The sequence below is a fragment of the Trichogramma pretiosum genome, unplaced genomic scaffold, assembly GCF_000599845.2.
Source record: "Trichogramma pretiosum strain Unisexual culture from Peru unplaced genomic scaffold, Tpre_2.0 scaffold8, whole genome shotgun sequence".
NCBI classification, from domain to species: Eukaryota; Metazoa; Arthropoda; class Insecta; order Hymenoptera; family Trichogrammatidae; genus Trichogramma; species Trichogramma pretiosum.
Genome location: NW_019641699.1, coordinates 1,068,151 through 1,089,918, shown reverse-complemented (window position 1 = coordinate 1,089,918; position 21,768 = coordinate 1,068,151). Strand labels below are relative to the sequence as shown.

The window sequence follows — 21,768 nt, the reverse complement described above, 5'->3', positions numbered from 1 at the left end:
TGTCTATACTGAGTAGATGAACGATCTTCGTTCTGAATTTGAATTTGATTAGGTAATAATAACTTGAATAGGACACATTTAAAATTTTGGAAAAATACAATTTTTCTTGATATTATTTGAAATACTACCTAAAGATTTGATTGACAATCGATATTACTTCTTTTTAAAAATGAATGACTGCCGCCAGCGAACTGTTGAATATTGCACCTTGCCGTGGTTTTTTCAACTGTACAAGACGCCTATTGTATATGATATATATTCTGTTTACAACCATGTACAAAACACGTGGTATACCTAAGATATGAATATCATTTCTACGCTTAAGTTTACTACTATGTAGGTATAGGTATTGTTATGGAATGACGGCTCTGCAGTAAGAGTAGCGAAAATGATTAGCAATTCAAGTTCATAGATAAGACTAGCAAAAGTCATAATTAATATTCTAGTGTTATCGATTATTCAAACGTTCATTTATAAATTCAGTTCTTTTGAAAGCGTTCATACTTTACTAGCAAGGTTAAGAAATATATGAAATGCCGTGGCTCTCCTGTCAAAAGGTTATAGCGATGTATACATGATTTCATAAGTAACCTTTGTGATATACTAATCAAAATACTTCAGCTGACTGTCTATTGCATGTTTACTTGAAAAAAAATGTCATCACTCAAAGCAAGTGATATTGATCTGGATGTTCCTGAGTTTAGGGTCAATCCTTTTCAACAATCAATAGCATCCTGTACAGGAGCATTTTTGACTTCTTTTATTGGTATGTAAATAACTTTTCATAGTTCACTTCAGTTCCATAGTGTGCCACTTCTAGATGAAATGTTTTTAATTTTTTGCAGTGACACCACTAGATGTTGTGAAAATTCGTTTGCAAGCTCAACAAAAGGCGATGCTCTCAAATAAATGTTTTTTATATTGTAATGGTCTAATGGACCATATTTGTTCGTGTGCAAACGGAAAAGGAGGAATGAGTCAAACAGATTGGATAAAAGCAAATGGAAAATTTACTGGGACACTGGTATTTTTATTAAAAAAAAAAAAAAAAATATTCTAATTAATCAAAAATGGTTTTAAATTGATTTTTTTTAGGATGCCTTAGTTAAAATAAGTAAGAAAGAGGGTGTACGATCCCTGTGGAGTGGTTTAAGTCCTACATTAGTATTGGCTGTACCTGCTACAATTGTATATTTTGTATCTTATGAACAGATAAAACTGCATTTAAAGGTAAACAGATAAATAAAAAATATATATTAGCCGGTAATTAAATATGTTGCCACTAAATTCATATTATTTTTACAGGATCAATATAATAGTAATGTTCAAAATAAAATTCATCAAGAGCTGCCTCTCTGGATTCCTGCTATTGCAGGAGGAACAGCAAGAATATGGGCTGCTTCTCTGGTGAGCCCTTTGGAGTTGATTAGAACAAAAATGCAGTCACAGAAATTAAGTTATTCGGGTAGGTTAATATTTTTCAAATTATCTTATATTTATTTGATAATTATAATGAAATAATTTCACTTAAAGAAATGGTGCAAGCTTTGAGAACTGTTGTAAAATATGGAGGAGTTGGAGGATTATGGATGGGTTTAAGTTCTACTTTATTACGTGATGTACCTTTTAGTGCAATTTACTGGTTTAGTTATGAAGGGCTGAAAAACAGATTTTCTGAATTGCAACAAAATTTTACTTTTAACTTTATCTCAGGAGCTGTAGCAGGTTCTGTAAGTAAATAAGTGTGAATTTTTAAATTTATGCATTTTAATTATAATAATCGCTATTTTTCTTATAGATAGCAGCTTTTGTAACTATTCCATTTGATGTAGTTAAAACTCATAGACAAATAGAAATGGGAGAAAAACAAATTTATTCAGGTAAACATTTGAATTAATTTTAATTATTAAGAATTTTTAGCATCCTATAATGAGTTTATTGAATGAAGGATTGTAAGGGTTTGCCAGGGTAATGTCAAACATTTAAATAAAATTTTACCCATCTAATCCTTATTCATTTGAATTAATACTAATGAATCGATAGAATACCAAAAAATAAATAATATGGCATATGAATGTACAAGGTTTTCATTTCCTTTATATATTTATGAATACAAATATATTGTAGATAAACCAAGACAATCTAGGAGTACATGGAGTACCATAAAAAAAATTTATTCTCAAAGTGGTTTGAAAGGATTATTCACAGGACTTACTCCAAGATTAGTTAAAGTTGCTCCAGCTTGTGCAATTATGATTTCTACTTTTGAACATGGGAATCGTTTCTTTCAGAATTATAATGCCAACAAATATTCTACAGGATTAAATAGTGATGTTCATTTGTTGAACCAAAAATAAATAAAAATATAAGTAGTTGCATATATGTCAAATAAAATTGTAAATAAGAAATGGGCAATCTTGATAAAATTTTTGTTGATTATTCCTGTTTTATTATAACAAAAATTGTTGCTATTTCCACATGCGAAAGATGCAGCTTTTAGTTTATTACATTTGTAAAAAATGCTTCTATAGGCTCTCAATAAAAGAACAAACTATTTTAATGTATATGTGATTTATTTATTCAAATTATAACAGCATAAACTTTTAGCATACTTGAAAGATTTTTTAAATTCTAATTTCCTTGAATTAAGCAATGTTCTATATTAATATGCATCATATTCTGGTGTTTTAAGATAGCATTCTTTCCTTTCCCCATTTTTGAATTGTCTATGACGCTCTTCTCTCATTTTTTGAACTCTTTGCTTTTGTTTACCATTAATAATGCATTCTTGCATGTCAGCAATGAAATCTCGGCATTTTTTCTGTCCATTAATGTATCCATAGGCCTCTAAACAATCAGCCATTCTCATTTCAAATGAAGCACATGTCTCATGCAGCTGAGCATCTACTCTGGGGAGAAGGTGCCCAGAAAAAGCTTTAATAGGAGCATCTAGTTGAAGCTGGTGAATAGACATCTTGAATATTCAATTTCTGTAAAAAAAAAAAACAAAAATAAAAATAGAGTGAAAACGCTTGTGTTACAGACAAAATATAGTTCATAAAGCTGTATTTTTATTTATTTCTGCTTTTTATCTGATATAAACAACTCTTTACTTCAAAAAATGGAAAAATTGTTTAATACATTAAACGTTCGTGTTTTTAACCTACATTGAATTGATTTAGTTAATCTTTTAACGCTGGTAATTTAATAATAAACCTGCTGTACTTGAGTAAATTTCAGAATTGAAGTAAGAAATAAGTAAAAACCAAATACCTCGATGACAATACGAATGTTAAGTTGTTGAGTTTAACGAATTATGTAGATATTATATAAATATGTTCGATCGTGGGATCGAATACAGATCAGACAGGCCACAGCTCACAACACAGCAGTAGAAGCACAGTCAACTCAAAAATGTCAGCCGTCTGCGCACGCATTCACTCAATATTCGCATATTAGCAGACTGCAATTTTCAAGAGCTCGTGAGTGGTGTTCCGCTGGCTTGACACTTTTGATTTTTATTCATAAAAATAAAAATTAAACATATTTTTTCAGTTGAGTATGGGATTGACGTTTAATTTATTACTTTGATTGTGGTTTTTTCTCTAATAAAAATTCAACATTTTTTTTTACAGATTTATATTCTTAGCTTGATATGGTCTGAAGAAAGTGTTTAAGATTAACCTTGTTTCATCTATTGAGATTATTATTCATTTGAATTACCAAAACTTATTGCCATGAATCCCTTTGTTACTCGATCGACATCGAATGTTTTTAGCTTTAGAACGTTAAAAAAAATTGTATCTAAATATTGTTACTCTACAACCTCTAAAGTAACAGAAGTTCCCAATGAATTAGAAGTAGAAGAAATACCTCAGTATGAAGTAGAAATCAAATTTACGGAGGAAGAAATTGAAAAAATGCGAAATGTGTCGGGATTGGCTCCTCAACATAGAAATATCATACATGATAAAAAGCCTTATAATAACGCTCCAGAAACCTACCACAATTCAGTTTGGTATAAAAAAAAACTTATCGGTAGATATGGATTAGAAGCAGCTGAAGTAAATCCTGCTATTTGTTGGCCAACTAAAGATGATATATTAGATTTGCAAGAGTATGAAAAAATTGAATATCCAGATAAACTTCAGGAATTATGGAAGAAATTTGAAAATGATAAAATTGAAGCTAAAGAAAAAATAAGAAAAAGGTAAACTTTTGTTATTACATTCAAAATTTATATCTTATTGAAACAATTTTTACAGGGAAGAAGAAATTGATAAAACTGTAGCTAATTTTGATAAGTGGCAAGCTGATTTGGAATCTAAAATCCAAGCAAAAGAAGCTGCTTTACTGCTATCTAAACAGCAAAGACAACGGGCCCTGGATGAAATGCGTGAGCAATATGGATACAGAATTGATCCCAATGATGAAAAGTTTAAGGAACTATTGGAAAAGAAAGAAAAGGAAGATAAGAAAAAGAAAAAGCTACTGAAAAAGCAACTGGCAAAAGAAAAAGTGTTGAAATTTTTACAAAAAAAAGAAGAAGAATCAAAAATGTCTAAAGAAACTGGATCTAATTCAAATGACAAGAAGGAAGATACGTTGAAATGATGAAAGCAATAAATCTATAGATAATAAGAAATCAGATCAATAAAATAAAATGTTGTATAGTTTGTTATGAATAAAAAAAAAAGTATCTACAAAAGAAAAGTTTTCTTTTGTTAAAATAGTAGTAAAATTTTCAAAATTATTTTGTAAGTATTTTGAATGAATTCCTTCATGAAAAATATAATTTCTCATTTGTTTAGCATGTTCCCTAATATTTATTTCTATAAGTACGTACATTCTGATAGTAATACTAGGTAAAAAGCACAATACACAGTTTTTTTCTTATAAAATAGAAATGTTTTTGTTTTTGATAAGAGTAACATTCATTTAACTAAAATTAAAACACTAGTGTAAAAGAAAATATAATTGGAAAAATGTCAATTCCTGACCATATTACGATGCTAACAGCTAATATAAAAAAGAGAGACTGGCCACGATTACACTCTGCGTAGACTAGGAAAGTCATGATTCTTATCAGTACACATACCCAGAGAAAAAGCCTACAATTAATATTGTTATGTTTTGTGGAAAAGTTGTTGCAGAGTCATTGAGTGCGGCGGTCTTGTTGTAGAATATAGTCGATACCAATTATACTTGATTACAAAAATGGTTAAAAGTATATAGTAAAAATGACTTTATTCTACAACAAAAAATCGGTACAGTTTGACTCTGAGACATTTGTATGCAGCAAACAGGAATTTTCGACCTTGTCTCGGTACGTGATACGAATTACACATTACAATATTAGGAGAATTCTAAGAATTATAATATAATTAAGACGGTCTTAAGAGATGGTAGTCGAGCTTAGGCGTACGAACTGGCCGCTGTGCGAATCGAAGCAGCGGGTGTCCGCGCGATCGCCTATGAGTAGGAAAAGTCACCGAGTAGCGATGAAAAAGAAGTAGCCGAGGGATCCGAGCAATAATGGGGTTGATCGGACGCCACGGCAGAGTCGTCGGCATTGGCTGGCTCATCAACAAGTATGACGTGAATATTTCCGACTTGTTGATGATCGCGATGCTGATGTCAGGCCGACTGGATCTGGGTCGACGAAGTAAACTCGTAGAATTGAAAGCTCAGCTCCTCGCCGAACAAATTGTCCGTAGAGACGACCTCGGACTCGCTCATATTCAGGCCCAAGGAGGACGGATTGAGGTCCGTGACGAGGTAGCCTCCACCCAGGAGGCCACACTCTTCGGCCACGACTTCCTTGGAAACCGGATTCAAAAAGTCTGGAAAAAATCGGTCGAGTTAGTTAATGAAAAATGACGTGCGAAACGGTAGGAATTACGTACCGGTCTCTTTCATCGAGACGATGGGGGGCTGCTCTTGCGTCAGGACGCTCGGCTGGCACTGTTGGCGTATTTGGCCGTTGGGAAGCGGCATCGGGACGAGGTACTGCACCTCGACTTCCTTTTTGATGCCACTGAGAATCTGCTCTGCGCAGTGCTCCAAGGAGACCGAGTCGATGATCGGCTCCTCCTCGACGGCTTGGGCGATGCTCGCCGTGGCGGCAGCGACCTCGTCGATGGGGCATCGAGTTTCCGGCCTCTCGTTCAAGTTGCGCCGTTTTGTACTAGAGGCGTTGCTGCGTTAAAAGGATCGAGAACGTATCAGAAGGCGTATGCTTTTGCGAGAAAAAAAAGGAAAAAGCAAAACTCACGACTCTGCTCTGATGTTGGCCTCTTCGTTGGCCAGAGCCTGCCTGATGGTGGCGATGTTGAAGAGCTGCCGAGGTTTCGACTCGTCCTGACTGGCGATCGCCCACAAATGGCCTGCGCCGTGGGGAGCTTTCGAGCCCTTGCGAAAGTGAGGATTTATCGACAGATTGTGCCGCACCGAATTTTTCCAGCGATCGTCGTTGCTCTTGTAGTAGGGAAAGTGTTCTCTGTAAAAGTGAATGTAAGCGTAATTATTTATACACATAAAACTTGCGCAAGCCAGCTACATACGGGAGAGTAAGGAGCAGCTTTGCCATCGCAATACGAAGAAAGGAGGGAAAAAATTGCAAATTGAGTCGAGAAGGGCTGGCAAGAGTAATTTGAGCTAGGGTGACCTTCCGCCGCGCGCCTCCATGCGATATATGCATACATGCATGTATATGCGACCGGATCACGCAGGGAGCTGTCGAATGGAGCTGCCACCCAAAGCTGGCTCCGGCTAAAGTTGGCGCGCACGAAAAAAGATGGCACGACGCGAGTATACCGGGGGCCAAGCTTTTCATTTATTTTCTTTGCTCGCTGCGCGACTCCTTTTCCACTGGCAAGGTTTATTTCGCGCGAAAAATCACGCGTCACCAAATTCGAGAAGAAATAAAAAATCTCGGACGGATTGAAAATCGACGCTCTGCAGAGGTAAACAAGGCCTTTTGTATATTTGTTTTGATAATAATGGAGTCGGCCAAGCTGGTCGATTCGAGGCATCGGGAGCATATCGGACGATTGCGGCCAACGCAGGGGTCGAAGGACAAGATAGCTGTTGCGATGAGGCGAAGCGTGCGAATCGCCAGCGACGTACGAAAAAGCTCACCCACACACCTGCGCTCGCGATCGGCGTCACGCCACGTTAAACATCCTGTGCCGTAATTATTTCAGTATGTGGCCCTTTGCTCGCAGCGAGTCGCGTCCCTCTTTCTCAGTAAATTTGCAAACGAAAGCGATATGCACGACCCTCGAATCGACTTTGATCGGCTCGGCACGCGACTGACCTCCCCCCCTTCCTGACTCGGCTAAACGTTGCCGCTTACGCGCTTCACCGAGCACGACGGCGACGACGACGACGAGCGTGCCAAGCGTCATGCTGTATACGCGCCTTAGCTTCCGTCCTGCTCACCGAACTGCAGCTCGTATCCTATATTAGGACTAGTGCAGGCCGCGGCTGCAAACATCCAACTACTTCCAGCCGCGCATTATTATTCATCGATCAGCTCAAAGAGTCATTGGTCAATAAATCAAGGCAATATTATTTACCGAATGATTTATCGAGGAGCGATCGAAAAGGCCGACATTTTTGTCCATTGTTAATTTTTTCAGCTATAGCTCAGGCCGCAACCTGTGCCATTGCTCACGGCGATCGCGTGACAAAGAAGCTTAATTTCATCAAATCTGCGCGCCTGCATATTTACTCAATTAAAGCCATGTTGCAAGTGTACTTATCGCAACGTATTCGCGAACCATTTCTCCATTTTTCCAGGCGCGCATAAAGCTGTCAAAAGCTCGGCTTTCTGAAGGGAAAGGCAAAAGAAAGCCGAACAGAAGCTCGCCAATTGCGTAAACTGTCGAAAGAATCCAATTGTTCGCGATCGTGGTAGACTAAATAGCAGAGCCGAGGACGCAAGCGCGGAGCAAGAAAATGTCAATTCACGAGGCTGCACGGTTGGCCTCGATCTAGCGCACATGCCCGAGTAAAGACACGGCCTAAGCTTTTACTTTAACAAAGCTAAGAAGCTTTTTTTACTTATCCCAAGAGCGAGAGTCTCGTTGAAGAAGCAGCAGCGGGTGGAATAATTGGCGTAGCGAGAACAAGGCTTAGCAGTCACCGACGCCATTACGAGAGGGCTACGAGCGGGCTACGAGCGGGCTACGAACGGGGGGTTGCTTTGCCGAGACTTGGCAGGGGGTTGGCCAGTGACTCGTCGAATCGCAGCCCATCGGAGGCGGTACCAGTGCTTTTATCGTCGGCTCGAGCTCGCGACTCCCGCACGCGATTCCCTACTTTTTCACTTTTTTCCCTTTTTCCTTCCTCTTTTGTGCTTCTGGTGCAATCGCGATCCCAAACTCGTGCGCTAATCTTTGCCAATGAAATTTCATCGTCGATCCGATCGATTTCTCAAAGATGCGGAATCGCCTCATCGGCTAAAAGTTGACAAAGCTTCGTGTAAAACGACGAGCGACAACTCACGAGATCCACTGATAAATGGCCGAAACGGTGAGCTCGCCTCGCTCCTGCAAGGCGTGTTCGATGAGCTCGGTGTAGGTGAACGGAGGCTTTTTCGGGCCCGAACTACGATTTCGATTGTCCGCCGAGTTGCCGTAGTTGAGCTGGCTCTGATGCTGCTGCTGCTGCTGCTGCGAACTGACGAACGAAACGCTGTCGTATTGCAACGCAGCTTCGACGTTGTTATTGCACGTTTTCTTGCCAGTCGAGTCGGCAGCGAGCGAGTACGATTGGTTGCCCAAAGTCCTGCCACCGCCGATGTGAGCATTGAATCTTGCCGACGGCTTGCCTAGCAAACAAAACGCAATTATTACTTCTCTCTCGCGTTTCATCGATTTGACAGATCTCGATAAGTAAGTGAGGCGAACCTTGAGGATTCTTAGCGAAAGAGTCGGTCGTCCTGTGCTCCGGTGGATCGATAAACGAGTCGAGCTTAAAGTCCAGCAACCAGGACAAGTTGCCATTTTCTTGGTCCTCGTAATTGACCGAGGGAAAATTCGTCGTGGCCTGCTGATGCGTTTGAGCCACGAAATTGTTGGCCGGATTTCGCTGCAGCGTCTGTCTCGCGCTCTCCAGACATTTTGACATGGTCTTTGCTCTGCTCTCGGGCTGCGTTAACGTTAGCGCGCTCGATTGGCGCTCTTGCGTCGCTTCGTGCTGACTTTCTTCTGTATGCTGCTGCTGCTGCTGCTGCTGCTCGTGCAAATGTTCCACTGGCTCGACCGAAGTCCAGTAGGAATTTTCAAAGTCGACGTTATGTAAGCTCTGAACGTCGTGTCGCTCGTTCTGGGATTCCGTGAGAGATTGCGGCCCCGCTGTAGAGATGCAACGGTTAGTTTCGAAAATTGCGTTCATGCAGGTGCAAGGTGCACGAATGAGGAAAATGTAAAAAGTGTGCCGATGATAGGTAAATTGCCAAGTCGTTGAGTCGCGGTTAGAAAGACAAACAAACATCGGGCTCGCGTGCCTCGAGAGTCGTCACTCGTCGCCCGCTAATCCTTGAACGTTAAACAATGAAGAAATACTTGAAAATCGTTCGAGGCCAAAAAGCGGAGCTTAATTCGAAAAATTGACTCGCGATCTGTTGGAGATTTAGGCCCTTTTGAAGCGATGCCAGTGCAAGAGTGCGCGATAAAGAGGATAACAAGAGTCACCTGCTTGCAAGCTCTCGAGTGCCTCGTCCCACGTTCCATCGACGACGAGGACCTCCAACCTAGTCAAGGATAACTCGTCGTCGATGCCCTGTTCTTGCTGTTGATTGTTCTCGCTGTCGTTGAAGTAAATCGCGGCTCCGCTCAATTCCAGTACCGTTGCGGGATCGTGTTCGAGTAAAAATGACGCTGATTCGGGATCGTAGTGGTTTTCATGCTGCTGCTGCTGTTGTTGTTGTTGTTGCTGTTGCTGTTGCTGTTGCTGAAGTCGAAGTCTCTTGTGCTGCTGTCGATGATGATGGTGTGGATGAAGACCGGTGCAAACCTCGCCGCAGAGCTTGTCGATGTCGAGCTCGTCGAGTATGCGGCGCTTCTGTTGCAGATGCTGCTCGATGTCGTCGGCCGACGGGGCTTGCGACGTCTGCTCGTTGCCCGACGATGGCCCGATCATGGCGAAACTGCTCTCTTCCTTTCCCGATTCTTTTCTTCTTCTTCTTTTCTCCTCGCGCTGCACTTGCGCCGACTTTGTTTGGCTCGACGAGGATCGCGAACGGATTGCGACTCGACGCACACACGCGTATCGGGCGTCGCGATCGGCAAAAGAGGTGCTTTCTTCAAAACAATTGCGAGTCGCGCTTGCACGCCGTAAGCGTGAATTTAGCCGCACTCGGGGCCTCCCGTCGCGCACTCATTTGACACAAATTCGATCGAACGTTCGTCACTTTGACTCACTCTGCTGCACTCTCTGCAGCCAATCTCCAAACTCGTGCTCTTTGCTTAAAGCTCGCTGCTTATCTTCGGGCCGGAGTAGTTGCGACGCACTCCTTCGCATCGGCTAGCAAAGCTCGGGATCGATAAGCTTCGGCGCGCGGCCTCCCTCGACATTGCCGAGATCCTTGGATATTCGCGAGATCTGTCATGGCCAATGCCCCAAATACGCGTCCAAATCGTCGCTATTCGGCTCTTCCTCTTGCCTCTCCGAAGCAACGAGCCGATTGACTGACGAGGCAAAAATAGCGAGCCTGTACGCCTGTACAAGCTCCGCGCGATATATTTGCCCCTTCGGCTTGGCCTTATATTGGCCTGATCGCGGTGCAGCAACTACTTAGCCCTTCTATGCTGTGGGGGGGGCGAGCTTGAATTTGCGGCGGCGGCACCAGCAGCGGCAGATGCGCGCGCGACCAAAGAGACCAACCCTTCGGGCGCACCAAACCTGCCCCTCTGAGAGCCAAACGCACTTACGTGCAGCGATGCCTCGCTCGCAAATGCGCCATGAGCTTCTCGTGTCGCTACGTCACTCCGCTCGTCCCTACGTACGCAAAATACGTAAATTAACTCACAGAACCTCGATCGACTGCCTTTTTTCTCGCTCTTTGTTTACCTAGCTAAAAAATTCGATTCTTTTTCAACTTTCGCCTTTTCGAGGTTTTTTTAATTCTCTACTACGACAGTTTTCTTTTACTTCTTGAATTATTGCCCATTTACAATCTACTGGCGTTAATTTATGATTTTATGAAAAATTTTTAAGAGACTCAAGAGGAAAGCTCCGAGTAAATCGAAAATTTTCAAGTGTACATTCAAAGTCTATAGTGCGACTTGGAAAATATTGTTCAAATTGCATCTCCGATTTTTTGTTTTATGATAAAATTGCATCGTTAATACCTCGAAGTGTATCTAAAATTTTATTACTTCTACAACTATTCCAAGGAACTCATCGCAAAAGGGGATCATTTTTTACTATCTTAATTTTTTTTTCAATTCTTGTAACGGATTGGTATATTATACAAATTACATCATAACATTCAATACGTATTTTTGTCTCAATGAAAATTGTTAACTTTCTAGTGGCAAAGAAAAAAATATCGTACAGCATTTTAGTAGCGTCAACAAAGTACACAGAGAAAAAATATACGCGATTGAGGGGGGACCTGTAGTAAGCGAAAATCGCTGGAACGCTTGCCTGGCTCAATCGCTGGCTGTCCGGCGATGATCGTCGGAGCCTCCACGCTAGGAGGTGCGAGCGGCCAAAGCAACGCTACAGTCTCCGACGATCATCGCCGGACAGCCAGCGATTGAGCCAGGCAAGCGTTCCAGCGATTTTCGCTTACTACAGGTCCCCCCTCAATCGCGTATATTTTCTCTCCGTGTAGCCATACTAAAATGATGTTTTGTTTTACCAACTAAGAATTTCATAATTTACACTACGATATTTTTTCCGTGTAATTTGTCCGAGGAACTTTGAAGCATTCTTTGATTTTATTTAAAAAGGATTAATTTTTCGCAATAACAATTTTTTATTGTGAACAAAATTTTCAACAAATAAAAAGTATTTTTGGATTTTTTCTCTTTTTAGGAATTTACGTTGAATATTTCCAAAGTAGTCAAGTTATATTCGGAAGTGGGAATTCGCAATGAAAATTAGTTACACTTGAATCATTAAATCATTTATGATTCAATCATCACTCATTCAAAATCATCTGTATTTTAATTATAATGCGATATGTATGTATTAACTTTTTATTGAGATTCAATTTTTGTACTATTTGTAATCTAAAATATCACGCTTAAAGAAGCTACTTCATCCTTTTTGAAAATGACGTTTCTCTCAGAGTGTTTTATTATCTTTACAAAAATTTATGAACTTTTAAAAATTGTTATAACTTTATGCAAAAGGTTTTTTTTCAGACTTGAATAAAAGTTCATTAAAGTTTAAAAAAACTCTTATATAAATCCAAAATGCAAGTTTTTGTTTAAAGTTATAAAAGTTTTTGAAATTTTATAAAATTTATACGCAAATTGGATTTTGGTTATATAAAAATAAATTTGAATAATAATAATTGAATGAAAATTATACGTCTAATATAACAATTTACAAAATACGCGCAATAGTCTGTCCTGTGAGTTTGCAATGTTACTATTGTAACACTTGCTCGTTTATTTTCCTGACCAAATCACGTAAACAAAATTGACATAAACTAATCGTTTTATTTTGATATTTTGATTCTTATCTCAATCTTAAATGTGTTTATTTTCTTTTATCAGTTATCACTGACACCTACATACTATCTAGTATATCTATCTACTAACTTAGATCTGTGCACTATTGCATCTGCGCAGCGGTCGATTATGAACGCGCACGAGTTTGTTTTGACCTCCCTCCCCGAACGGTCTGTAGTCTGCCTTGACAGAACTGTCGACACTCCATACTCTCATTGCAAAAGCTGACTTCGCTGTCTCAACGACTTAGCCGAGCATCGACGGCTGTATGCATTTCCCAAGTAACAGAACTACGTAGGCATGCATCGCACTTGTGTTGTTACCTACACCTCGTAGCAGACAAAGACACTCGTTTAGAGCAAATTTATCCAACTCGCACGTTTCATGTACTGCAGCTGTCAGAGTTGACTTCGCCATAAACAGCCTACAAAACGATACTCGCTCATACTGACGCAGTAAAATGTGACGCAGGTTTTTTCCTACTGGCCAATGCATTCTACGATAATTCGGTAAACATTAAAGCAACCCGATCGATTCTTCCTTTGAGCCTCCAACTATGTCTGGAAAAAGAGGCATTCTCAGTCTGCGTTTCAATCAGGATCAAGGTGATTAATAAGACTATTGTTTGATTTTTTGCGCATTTTTTTTCTCAAACGACCATTTCTGATTGAATAGAAAACAAAATTTCAAATGTACTGCTTTTTCCTTAATCACTAATTATTAAAAAAAACTGATTAAAGTTTCATTATGAAAGTTGTTGGATGATTATGTATTTTTACAGGATGTTTTACATGTTGTATGGAATCAGGTCTTAGAATTTATAATGTAGAGCCTTTAGTTGAAAAAGCTCATTTTGAGAATGACCTGATGGGCAGTATTGCCATAGGGGAAATGTTATGGAGGAGTAATATAATAGCAATTGTTGGTGGTGGTACAAGGCCAAAATTTGCAGATAATACGGTGCTAATTTATGATGATTTAACAAAAAAATTTGTAATGGAAATTACTTTCACAAGTCCTATAAAAGCTCTAAGGCTGCGAAAAGACAAGTAAATTCGTTATACTGTTCATTGTAAATAATAATAGTGTTCATTATTTAAAATTTTATAATTCCACAGATTAATAGTTGCTCTTCAAAAAGAAATTCATGTTTTTTCATTCCCTCTACCAACACGTAGATTGGTAACATTAGAAACTAGAGATAATCCGAAAGGACTTGTAGAAGTTGCAACCCTTGCTACAGCACATAAGCAATTGCTTGCTTATCCTGGTCATAAACCTGGCAGTGTGCAACTAGTTGATTTAGGAGCAACAGAAGCTGGTACATCTAGTGCTCCAGCTACTTTGGCAGCTCATCAGGTAATACATTTTTAACAATATTATTCATGTTGTGAAAATGACCATGTTAATTGTTAAACATTTAATGTTTGCAGGGAACTTTAGCATGTTTAGCTGTAAATGATAATGGGACAAAATTAGCAACAGCATCTGAACAAGGTACACTTATCAGAGTTTGGGATAGCATTCGCAGACAATTATTAGTTGAGCTTCGTAGAGGTGCAGATCCTGCTACCTTGTATTGGTAAGGCATTTAAAATACGACTAACACTCATATAATTTAACATAATGCTAGGAAAGATTATTTGTTTTTAGTATAACTTTTAGTCGAGACTCAGAATTCTTATGTGTATCAAGTGATAAAGGAACTGTTCATATTTTTGCTCTGAAAGATACACGCCTAAATAGAAGATCAACGTAAGTTACTGTATTGATTTTATAAAATTTGTGTATTAAATATAATCTCGAACGATTATACATTTTTCAAGCTTTTCACACATGGGCTTTTTGGGCAATTACATGGAAAGTCAGTGGGCTCTTGCAACTTTTACAGTACCTCCAGAATGTGCTTGTGTTTGTGCTTTTGGAAGTAAGAGTTCAGTCATAGGTAAGTTAAGTTTTTATTGATAATTTTCCGTTAGCAAAAATTATAAATTAATAAATTGTTTGCTTATTTGTCTAGCTGTTTGTATGGATGGAACATTTCACAAATATGTTTTCACAGGAGATGGGAACTGCAATCGTGAAGCATTTGATGTTTTTTTAGATGTGTGTGATGATGATAATGAATTTTAAATGTATGTTTTTTATATAAGGCAAACAATGCACTATACTGTACATATTGTATAATAATGTACAGTTTAATTAAATTACAACTATTTATTTTGTTTTTTACTTGCAATACAATTTTGCATTATGCAATAAAAATTTATAAAAATAATTTAAAAATCTATTATTTTGATCATTCTTCATCGTCTACTTCAATTTTATGTTGTCCTTTTTGGTAATTTTGGAACCACCTGTTCTCTCATTTGTTCTAAAAATTGAAAACAAGTATAAACATTTTTAAAGAAATATACTTTAACAGTCAAGTAAAATTATATTTACTATAAGGTTCTGGATTTAGCATAGGTTGAATAGCTGTAAAATATAAAGTTCCACCAACTGCAGCAATCATACCAGCAAAAAGAGCTCCGAATCTCCAACCCTTTAGTCGTGCTCTAGCCATTTATATTAGCGCAGATCGTTTATCAATTTCTGAAATTTATCGAAGGCTTTAACACAATTGAACCTACACAATCAGTCAAAATTGAGGAAATATTTTCAAAAGCAATTGAATAAACTACAACTGCATATGCAGATTTTTTTAATCAATTTCATATAAGATGGTCTAGCTCTTGTACCAATTTCATGCCATGAAGCGCAATGTTATTACATGTTTCATGAAAGCAAGTTCCTAGCAGACTACAAACGTGGGCACTTGCTAAATTCGTTTTCTTGAAAGAAATTCTGCGCAGTAAACATAACCACTATTGAGTTCAGTTGGTTTGGTTGTTCAAATGTATACATAGTAAATGACAGACTGTCAAAGCAACATACAGTGATCCGGTGTTTGAACATTTTACAAAATGTCATAACAATAATACTAAAAAAGGAGAATTTGGAATTTTTTACACTTAAAATTAATTATTTATTTCAAAATTTCAATGAAAAGCAGTTCGAGTACGAATTTCCTTCTCCAAGTTGCAATGAACAATCAAGTGGTTTATTTTGCTCTCGCCGGTGTATTGAGATTGCTGCTAATGAACTCAGACTATCAGAGTGTTATAGCAGATAGAGTTGAGGTGTCAACAGCCTTGAATTCTTGGAAACGAGGTAAGCTTAATATTAATGCAGTAATTTTATTTTTGTCTAATATAAATTCTTCCTTTTGTAGTTACAGAAGGTGTACATCTTTACAGCATTGGTGTTGATCCTTATAGTGGAGATTTGTTTCATGAAACTCCTTTAGGCCTAATAGTATTTGGTTTTATTCAAAAACATTTTTCTAGATATGCATTATGGATACTTTTCATTATGACTGATCTAACAACTGCCTTGTTTTTGGGTATTACTGCCAGTTATTATATTAAAGAATCAGTATGAAAGTTTTTTATACATTTCTTAGAATAGAAAACTATTTGTTCATTGTTTTCTTAATGAACATTTTCTTTCTTTTCAGATTGCTCGAGATAAGGAAGAAAAAGCTTGTCGAAATTCTAAATCTCAAAATAGCGAGGAAAAAAGTTCTTCAATAACGAGTCCAAGCAGTTCTTCAATTTTTTATGTGTCTGCTGCTTATTTATTCAATCCTTATGTTGTTATAAATTGTATTGGATTAACAACTACTGTTTTCACAAACTTTCTCATATCAGTAACATTGCTGTCCATGATCAAACGATCTGTATGGCTGTTTTGTTTTAATATTGCACTACTCACACTGCAAGGTCTATATCCTGTATGCTTAATTGTTCCTGCAGTAATTTATACCATCAAAAATTCCAAAGTAAATGAGACACATCAAGAAGTAGTAAAAATATTAGGCATCTTCTTTACATTCGTTATAACCTTGTTTACGATTTCATACTATATTATGGGAAGTTTTTCTTTTGTAAAAAGTACACTTGGTTTTATTTTATTTGTACCTGATTTAAGACCCAATATTGGCCTTTACTGGTACTTTTTTACTGAAATGTTTGAGCATTTCCGTTCTCTATTCATTGCATCTTTTCAAATAAATGTTGGCTTGTTATTTATAGTTCCCTTAGCTTTAAGACTGCGCAAAGATCCTATGCTATTAGCTTTTTCATATTTAGCAATTGATGCTATTTTCAAATCCTATCCATGCATCGGAGATGTTGGGTTTTATCTTAGTCTTCTACCATTGTGGAGACACTTATTCAGACGTAAGTAACTTATTATTTGATAAATTTTAATTATATTAAGACTTTAAAAATGGTATTTTGATTTTTAGATATGCAGCAAGGTTTTATAGTTGGATGCTTTATATTATTTTGTACTGTATTTGCACCAACTGTCTGGCATCAGTGGATATATTCTAGATCAGCAAACGCAAATTTCTACTTTGGGGTGACATTGGCATTTGCAATAGCACAAATTTTTTTGCTAACAGATATTTTATTTGCAAATGTAAAACGTGAATTTGCTCTTCGACATGGAGTACCTAATCAAGTGAATGGTAGTAAAGCAAAACTTTTACTTGAGTGAAATTATGTTAATGATAATTATTGGAAATTTCTTCAAAGTAAATAAATTTTATACTAAAACATTATGACAAATCATTTCTTCCTTTGCCATTTTTTGTATAGCTTTTCAAAATAAAACAGACATACCTACGGAAAAGTTTCCTAATAAATGTATGTAACTTGTAACTATAATATTTTTACTTAATTTCAATAGATTTGAAAATAAGATACTCTTATAACTAAGAATGAGCAGTAAAAACTTTAATGTTTAAATTAAACAACATTTTTTATATAAATTATCATCATTAAAACATTCAACAATAAAATATTTATTCTGAATAACAGTTTTTTTTAATACTTAATCATAGTATATACTAAAATATTAAATATTTAGTATCACAATAATTTTTGAATTAAGGAATTCACTTTTTAGAGTCATAGAAGTTTAAAATACTTCAGGCTTAAAAGATTTTTATACAGATAGATCGATCTCAGTTTATTTTATTGTCTTTTTTGTCTTTTTTTTGGCATTTTTAGACTTCTTTTGTGTTTCATTTATCTTGGGAACAATATAATCTGCAAGAATGCTCTGAGGTTTTAAATTACTTTGAGAGTAACTAGTACTAGGGTAATTATTTTGTCTCTGCAAGTTTGCAGTGGGCTTTGAATCTTCTATAATGCCATCATCTGCAAAAGTCATAAAAAATGTGTAAATCAAAATGCAAAAAACTAAAATGTTATACTATGTTCTAGATATTATTACCTAAATTAATAATTGCTAAATCATCATTCAATATTGATTGCACATTTTCTTCTGTTTTGTTAATATTTAAATCCCTTAATTTTTGAGTGAGGCTTTCTCTTTTTTTGAAAAATGGAATCCCAACATATGCACCATTGGTCATACAATAATCAATAAAATGATACCAATATTCGTCCATTTGCAAAACATTAGGATTTCCAATAACTATTAAAAGACACTTAGCTCTTGTAATTGCCACATTGAATCTTTTTGGATGTGACAAGAATCCAAGATGGTGCTTATTGTCATGAAAAAACGATTGGCTTCTTACAGTTGAAACAATTATAACATTTCTTTCTTCACCTTGAAACAACTCAACAGTCCCTACATTAATTTTATTGAAACCACAGGAGCTTAAAGCTTGGTTTATCATCATACGCTGGGCAGTAAAAGGAGTAACAATTCCAATATCAGCTTCAGTCATTTTCTTATTTTGAAATGATTGTTCCATAACAATCTTTACATAATCAATTACTGCCTTAATTTCAGGTTTATTATAGAGACTAAAAAATAAATATTGAATTATTGTTTTAATCATTGATAATCTTTAGATGATGACATTAAAAACGCAGAGTTATTTTAGCTATTATTCTTCATTCACTTTTATTTTTAATGCCAATACATTTAATTTACCTGGGAGTTTTATTATCTCTTATTTCCTTTCCATCTATACCACAAAATAAAAGTGGAAAATTTGGAGATACTAAATTCTTAAGTCTTCCAGTAATTTTTATTTCAGCATCAGCATGAGCCTTCAATTCATTATCATAAAACAATTTGTTAGACACTTCGATAATAGCAGGGTGGCTTCTATAATTGTGTATTAATTTACTAATGTAGCGAGGATTATATTGATTATGTTCATTTTTCTTATACGGTTCAGATTCCATAAGCCTCTCCATCATAGATTTTCCTAAAAAATAGGAACACAGTTTGTATTAAAATAAAGAATATAACTTAGAATATGTTGAACATTATAAAATAATTGTATTATATTCTAACCAAGTATAGGTGCAGCTAACTTTGACCTTATTCCAGGACCTAATTGTTTGGGATCTCCAGCCAGTATTAACTGACTATGGAATGTGCCAAATCTTCCTTCTTTCATACTACCTGCCAAATTAATTGGCTGTAAAGTTTCAGGTTCAGTTGCTTGTCCTGCCTCGTCTATGAAAATATAACTAAAATGTTTTTCCTTCAATCCTAAAAATATTAATCTGGAAAACGTTTTATTATTAGAACGATTTAAAATGTTTTTCCATCGTCATAAATATATTATTGATCTAAATATCAAACCTAGTAGCTGCACATAAAGTACAAATGACTATTCTTTTCTCAAGAACTGTTTTCTTCGGTAACATGAGTATAGTTCCATCCACAGAGTTTGAGCACTCCATGATTGTATCATCAATTGGTGACCTTCAAACAGTACAATCAATTATTATTCATATTGTGTAAGTAAATATGTTTTTGATTCAAGTTTCTTAGTTTCATTACCCCTCCTTTGAAAAACTATACATTCTATAAATGTCTTTATCTAATGTTGGTATATATTCTAATATCCTTTTTGTAATTACATCTGCAGCAGTGTTGGATGGAGTGCAAACAAGAATTTTATCTTCTTTATACATGCATATCTTTAACCAAATAAAAAGTTATGAAAACTTAGTTAATATTAAACTATTTGAACAAATAATTTTTCAAGGATATTATTATTATTTACCTGACAAATGGCTTCAACCAAAGTTGAAGTCTTGCCAGTTCCTGGAGGTCCCCATAAAATATAGGGAGCTGGCGCACAAGATTTTTCACAAATATTCAAAATTGCTTGCTTCTGCTCCGGATTATTTAATATATTTTCATTGAAGCAAAATTCACTATAAAAATGTTTTTTTCATTATATTTTATTCTTTAGTAAAAATAAAAACGTTGAAACTTACATGTTATTCTGTTTAGAAATTATACTTCTTTTCACAGGAAACAAAATCGAAGTCAATCCAAATGATTCAGTTAATAACAAAGCGTAATGACAACATCGATCCGTATAGTTGAAATAATGAAACTTGACAGTGTACTTTTCTTCTTTTTTATAAACTTGAAAAAAACTAAAAAAATATCATTTTAAAAATTGTTCATTTCTGACATCTGAGAAATTCCATCATAATTTGTTTACCCCTTATTATCTCTGATAACAATATGATCACTTCTTACGTATAACACACAAAATTTAAAATTGTTTTTCTTCTCATTACAAATAGTGACAAAATCACCTGGTCTTACAGAAGGTCTTTCTTCTGCTAAATCACTTATATAAATTCTGTAATAAATATCATTGTGTTGATGGAACATTTCCAGAGGTATATTTTTTCTATCATATTGTTTCATTTCTATTTCTTGCTGAATTTCCTCAATATATAATAAAACTTTCATAATTTTTAATATACTTTTTTCATCAACTTTTAAGTTGGCATGATTTTTTAATTTTTGAATTAGTTTCATATATGCTAAACCTTGAGGAGTAATTTGAACAAGAGGTTTTCCATCTGCCATATAAACTGCTCTCAAATCTTTGGGAATTTCATAGTCAGGTAAACAAACATTTGGTGCTGCTGAAGGTTTAAAGTTTGATCTTTTGTTTCTAAAAATAATAAAATATATAAAAACTCTAAATATCAATAAATTTATTATAAGAATTTCAGTTGATGAAAGAAACTCACTCAGATGGATTGCAGGTACTATTCCTTCTATGATTGCCATTAAGCAAAAAATTGAAATGATTGCTAGCCATTTTTTACTAAAAAATATAAATAGAACAGTTGTATTAAAATATTGGTGTTCAGTCGTTAAGTAAAAAGAAGTACTTTATGAACACGATAACTATGAAGTTATTATAATTATAAAATGTGTTTTATATATATTTCATGATGTGTGAGAGAAACATAAGTGTACAGTAAAATGTACAGTAAAAGTGAGTAATTTTTCACAATTAATGATTGAAAATAGATGCGTAAAAACGGAAAACGTATTACTCATCAAGCGTTAGGTACATTTAACGAAATATAATGCTCTCGTTATCTGCATCCAATTCACAATTGGCCACAGTACTACTATTAAAAGTACAGGCCAAACTTTTTATAGGTCAATCCACGCGTTATTTTTGACAATTGTTAATACCTTATGAGCATGACTATATAAGCTAAGCACTAATAATCGTTTTCGATGTATTGTTATTATAGCAGACTAAACCTGCATGTATTACCAACAGCTGCTTTTCACCATCACGATACCCGCGCGCGAAAAGTTTCTCTGATCCAAAATTCGAGGCAGCAGGAAATGTTGATATAAGTAATAATGCAATTGACTCCCCTCAAGCACACTCAAATTGTTTACCAAAGTTATTAAACGTGAACATGTAAATGGAGCAGTTGCTTACATTGTCGAGAAAGAAATTGAAAAGCAATCCTCATACAAGAGACTTGTTCTGTCAACCATATACGTACGGGTTAGCGCAGTAAAGAATACTGAGTCAGCTAGCATTGGCGAAGCGCTGACTAAGCTTACTCGTGAGTGCCTGCGGCTTGCCGAGGGATTCCCAATCTCGATATCGTAATGAAACACTTTTTGAGCCTCTAATCAATTGACTTATTCCGTATATAATGGGATAGTAATCAACCGCAGAGTTCAGTGA

The 21,768-nt window shown here is 36.1% G+C and overlaps 8 protein-coding genes across 15 annotated transcripts; 4 read left to right on the top strand and 4 right to left on the bottom strand.

Annotated features, from left to right (window-relative positions):
* Positions 1-331: 331 nt before the first annotated feature.
* On the top strand, positions 332-2,564 carry LOC106651176 (solute carrier family 25 member 40-like). The gene is made up of 7 exons (XM_014369573.2): positions 332-766; positions 846-1,024; positions 1,096-1,230; positions 1,306-1,465; positions 1,534-1,730; positions 1,799-1,880; positions 2,128-2,564. Exons 1-7 carry the CDS (start codon positions 655-657, stop codon positions 2,355-2,357), a joined length of 1,095 nt encoding a protein of 364 aa, XP_014225059.1. The 5' UTR covers positions 332-654; the 3' UTR covers positions 2,358-2,564.
* LOC106651177 (NADH dehydrogenase [ubiquinone] iron-sulfur protein 5) lies at positions 2,555-3,396 on the bottom strand. Of its 2 annotated transcripts, none has more exons than XM_014369575.1 (2): positions 3,274-3,396; positions 2,555-2,990 (listed from the first exon to the last, which is right to left on the bottom strand). In XM_014369575.1, exon 2 carries the CDS (start codon positions 2,972-2,974, stop codon positions 2,663-2,665), a length of 312 nt encoding a protein of 103 aa, XP_014225061.1. In that variant the 5' UTR covers positions 2,975-2,990; positions 3,274-3,396; the 3' UTR covers positions 2,555-2,662. The 2 variants fall into 2 exon arrangements, with proteins under 2 accessions (XP_014225061.1, XP_014225062.1); XM_014369576.1 differs by lacking the exon at positions 3,274-3,396 and adding an exon at positions 3,168-3,265.
* A 74-nt stretch (positions 3,397-3,470) lies between these two features.
* Positions 3,471-4,703, top strand: LOC106651200 (growth arrest and DNA damage-inducible proteins-interacting protein 1). 2 transcript variants are annotated; one of them, XM_014369620.2, is made up of 3 exons: positions 3,471-3,554; positions 3,636-4,210; positions 4,266-4,703. In XM_014369620.2, exons 2-3 carry the CDS (start codon positions 3,738-3,740, stop codon positions 4,612-4,614), a joined length of 822 nt encoding a protein of 273 aa, XP_014225106.1. In that variant the 5' UTR covers positions 3,471-3,554; positions 3,636-3,737; the 3' UTR covers positions 4,615-4,703. The 2 variants fall into 2 exon arrangements, with proteins under 2 accessions (XP_014225106.1, XP_014225105.1); XM_014369619.2 differs by having other exon boundaries at positions 3,480-3,559.
* Positions 4,704-4,754: 51 nt separating this feature from the next.
* Positions 4,755-10,231, bottom strand: LOC106651146 (defective pharyngeal development protein 4-like). Its single transcript, XM_023462533.1, has 6 exons — positions 9,702-10,231; positions 8,916-9,362; positions 8,512-8,836; positions 6,275-6,499; positions 5,907-6,199; positions 4,755-5,843 (listed from the first exon to the last, which is right to left on the bottom strand). The coding sequence occupies exons 1-6, from the start codon at positions 10,147-10,149 to the stop codon at positions 5,638-5,640; spliced, it is 1,944 nt and encodes a 647-aa protein (XP_023318301.1). The 5' UTR covers positions 10,150-10,231; the 3' UTR covers positions 4,755-5,637.
* Positions 10,232-12,758: 2,527 nt separating this feature from the next.
* LOC106651170 (WD repeat domain phosphoinositide-interacting protein 4-like) lies at positions 12,759-14,930 on the top strand. Its single transcript, XM_014369561.2, has 7 exons — positions 12,759-13,300; positions 13,477-13,744; positions 13,814-14,054; positions 14,129-14,277; positions 14,349-14,450; positions 14,522-14,640; positions 14,716-14,930. Exons 1-7 carry the CDS (start codon positions 13,252-13,254, stop codon positions 14,826-14,828), a joined length of 1,041 nt encoding a protein of 346 aa, XP_014225047.1. The 5' UTR covers positions 12,759-13,251; the 3' UTR covers positions 14,829-14,930.
* A 4-nt stretch (positions 14,931-14,934) lies between these two features.
* LOC106651171 lies at positions 14,935-15,524 on the bottom strand. 2 transcript variants are annotated; one of them, XM_014369562.2, is made up of 3 exons: positions 15,437-15,524; positions 15,141-15,290; positions 14,935-15,069 (listed from the first exon to the last, which is right to left on the bottom strand). In XM_014369562.2, the coding sequence occupies exons 2-3, from the start codon at positions 15,259-15,261 to the stop codon at positions 15,020-15,022; spliced, it is 171 nt and encodes a 56-aa protein (XP_014225048.1). In that variant the 5' UTR covers positions 15,262-15,290; positions 15,437-15,524; the 3' UTR covers positions 14,935-15,019. The 2 variants fall into 2 exon arrangements, with proteins under 2 accessions (XP_014225048.1, XP_014225049.1); XM_014369563.2 differs by having other exon boundaries at positions 15,141-15,324; positions 15,437-15,488.
* A 144-nt stretch (positions 15,525-15,668) lies between these two features.
* On the top strand, positions 15,669-17,359 carry LOC106651169 (phosphatidylinositol glycan anchor biosynthesis class U protein). The gene is made up of 4 exons (XM_014369559.2): positions 15,669-15,908; positions 15,970-16,172; positions 16,255-16,978; positions 17,047-17,359. Exons 1-4 carry the CDS (start codon positions 15,740-15,742, stop codon positions 17,298-17,300), a joined length of 1,350 nt encoding a protein of 449 aa, XP_014225045.1. The 5' UTR covers positions 15,669-15,739; the 3' UTR covers positions 17,301-17,359.
* Positions 17,360-17,662: 303 nt separating this feature from the next.
* LOC106651192 (putative helicase mov-10-B.1) lies at positions 17,663-21,588 on the bottom strand. 5 transcript variants are annotated; one of them, XM_014369605.2, is made up of 11 exons: positions 21,514-21,588; positions 20,798-20,874; positions 20,254-20,718; positions 20,021-20,185; positions 19,804-19,957; positions 19,578-19,717; positions 19,377-19,499; positions 19,083-19,297; positions 18,714-18,993; positions 18,042-18,583; positions 17,663-17,965 (listed from the first exon to the last, which is right to left on the bottom strand). In XM_014369605.2, exons 2-11 carry the CDS (start codon positions 20,866-20,868, stop codon positions 17,775-17,777), a joined length of 2,346 nt encoding a protein of 781 aa, XP_014225091.1. In that variant the 5' UTR covers positions 20,869-20,874; positions 21,514-21,588; the 3' UTR covers positions 17,663-17,774. The 5 variants fall into 5 exon arrangements, with proteins under 5 accessions (XP_014225091.1, XP_014225088.1, XP_014225089.1 ...); XM_014369602.2 differs by lacking the exon at positions 21,514-21,588 and adding an exon at positions 21,255-21,350; XM_014369603.2 differs by lacking the exon at positions 21,514-21,588 and adding an exon at positions 21,110-21,247.
* Positions 21,589-21,768: the final 180 nt, after the last annotated feature.

Coding starts and splice junctions, on each gene's coding strand:
- LOC106651192 (XM_014369605.2), bottom strand. CDS start 20,868: ATGGCTAGCAATCATTTCAATTTTTTGCTTAATGGCAATCATAGAAGG. Junction 20,719..20,797: donor AGTACCTGCAATCCATCTGA/GTGAGTTTCTTT, acceptor TATTATTTTTAG/AAACAAAAGATCAAACTTTA. Junction 20,186..20,253: donor GTTATCAGAGATAATAAGGG/GTAAACAAATTA, acceptor ATATTTTTTTAG/TTTTTTTCAAGTTTATAAAA.
- LOC106651176 (XM_014369573.2), top strand. CDS start 655: ATGTCATCACTCAAAGCAAGTGATATTGATCTGGATGTTCCTGAGTTT. Junction 1,231..1,305: donor AGATAAAACTGCATTTAAAG/GTAAACAGATAA, acceptor TTATTTTTACAG/GATCAATATAATAGTAATGT. Junction 1,731..1,798: donor CAGGAGCTGTAGCAGGTTCT/GTAAGTAAATAA, acceptor TTTTTCTTATAG/ATAGCAGCTTTTGTAACTAT.
- LOC106651177 (XM_014369575.1), bottom strand. CDS start 2,974: ATGTCTATTCACCAGCTTCAACTAGATGCTCCTATTAAAGCTTTTTCT.
- LOC106651170 (XM_014369561.2), top strand. CDS start 13,252: ATGTCTGGAAAAAGAGGCATTCTCAGTCTGCGTTTCAATCAGGATCAA. Junction 13,301..13,476: donor GCGTTTCAATCAGGATCAAG/GTGATTAATAAG, acceptor GTATTTTTACAG/GATGTTTTACATGTTGTATG. Junction 14,278..14,348: donor GATCCTGCTACCTTGTATTG/GTAAGGCATTTA, acceptor ATTTGTTTTTAG/TATAACTTTTAGTCGAGACT.
- LOC106651200 (XM_014369620.2), top strand. CDS start 3,738: ATGAATCCCTTTGTTACTCGATCGACATCGAATGTTTTTAGCTTTAGA. Junction 4,211..4,265: donor AAAGAAAAAATAAGAAAAAG/GTAAACTTTTGT, acceptor CAATTTTTACAG/GGAAGAAGAAATTGATAAAA.
- LOC106651171 (XM_014369562.2), bottom strand. CDS start 15,261: ATGGCTAGAGCACGACTAAAGGGTTGGAGATTCGGAGCTCTTTTTGCT. Junction 15,070..15,140: donor GCTAAATCCAGAACCTTATA/GTAAATATAATT, acceptor TTCAATTTTTAG/AACAAATGAGAGAACAGGTG.
- LOC106651169 (XM_014369559.2), top strand. CDS start 15,740: ATGAAAAGCAGTTCGAGTACGAATTTCCTTCTCCAAGTTGCAATGAAC. Junction 15,909..15,969: donor CTTGAATTCTTGGAAACGAG/GTAAGCTTAATA, acceptor TTCCTTTTGTAG/TTACAGAAGGTGTACATCTT. Junction 16,173..16,254: donor GTTATTATATTAAAGAATCA/GTATGAAAGTTT, acceptor CTTTCTTTTCAG/ATTGCTCGAGATAAGGAAGA.
- LOC106651146 (XM_023462533.1), bottom strand. CDS start 10,149: ATGATCGGGCCATCGTCGGGCAACGAGCAGACGTCGCAAGCCCCGTCG. Junction 6,500..8,511: donor GCCATTTATCAGTGGATCTC/GTGAGTTGTCGC, acceptor TCACTTTTACAG/AGAACACTTTCCCTACTACA. Junction 6,200..6,274: donor GCCAACATCAGAGCAGAGTC/GTGAGTTTTGCT, acceptor CTTTTAACGCAG/CAACGCCTCTAGTACAAAAC.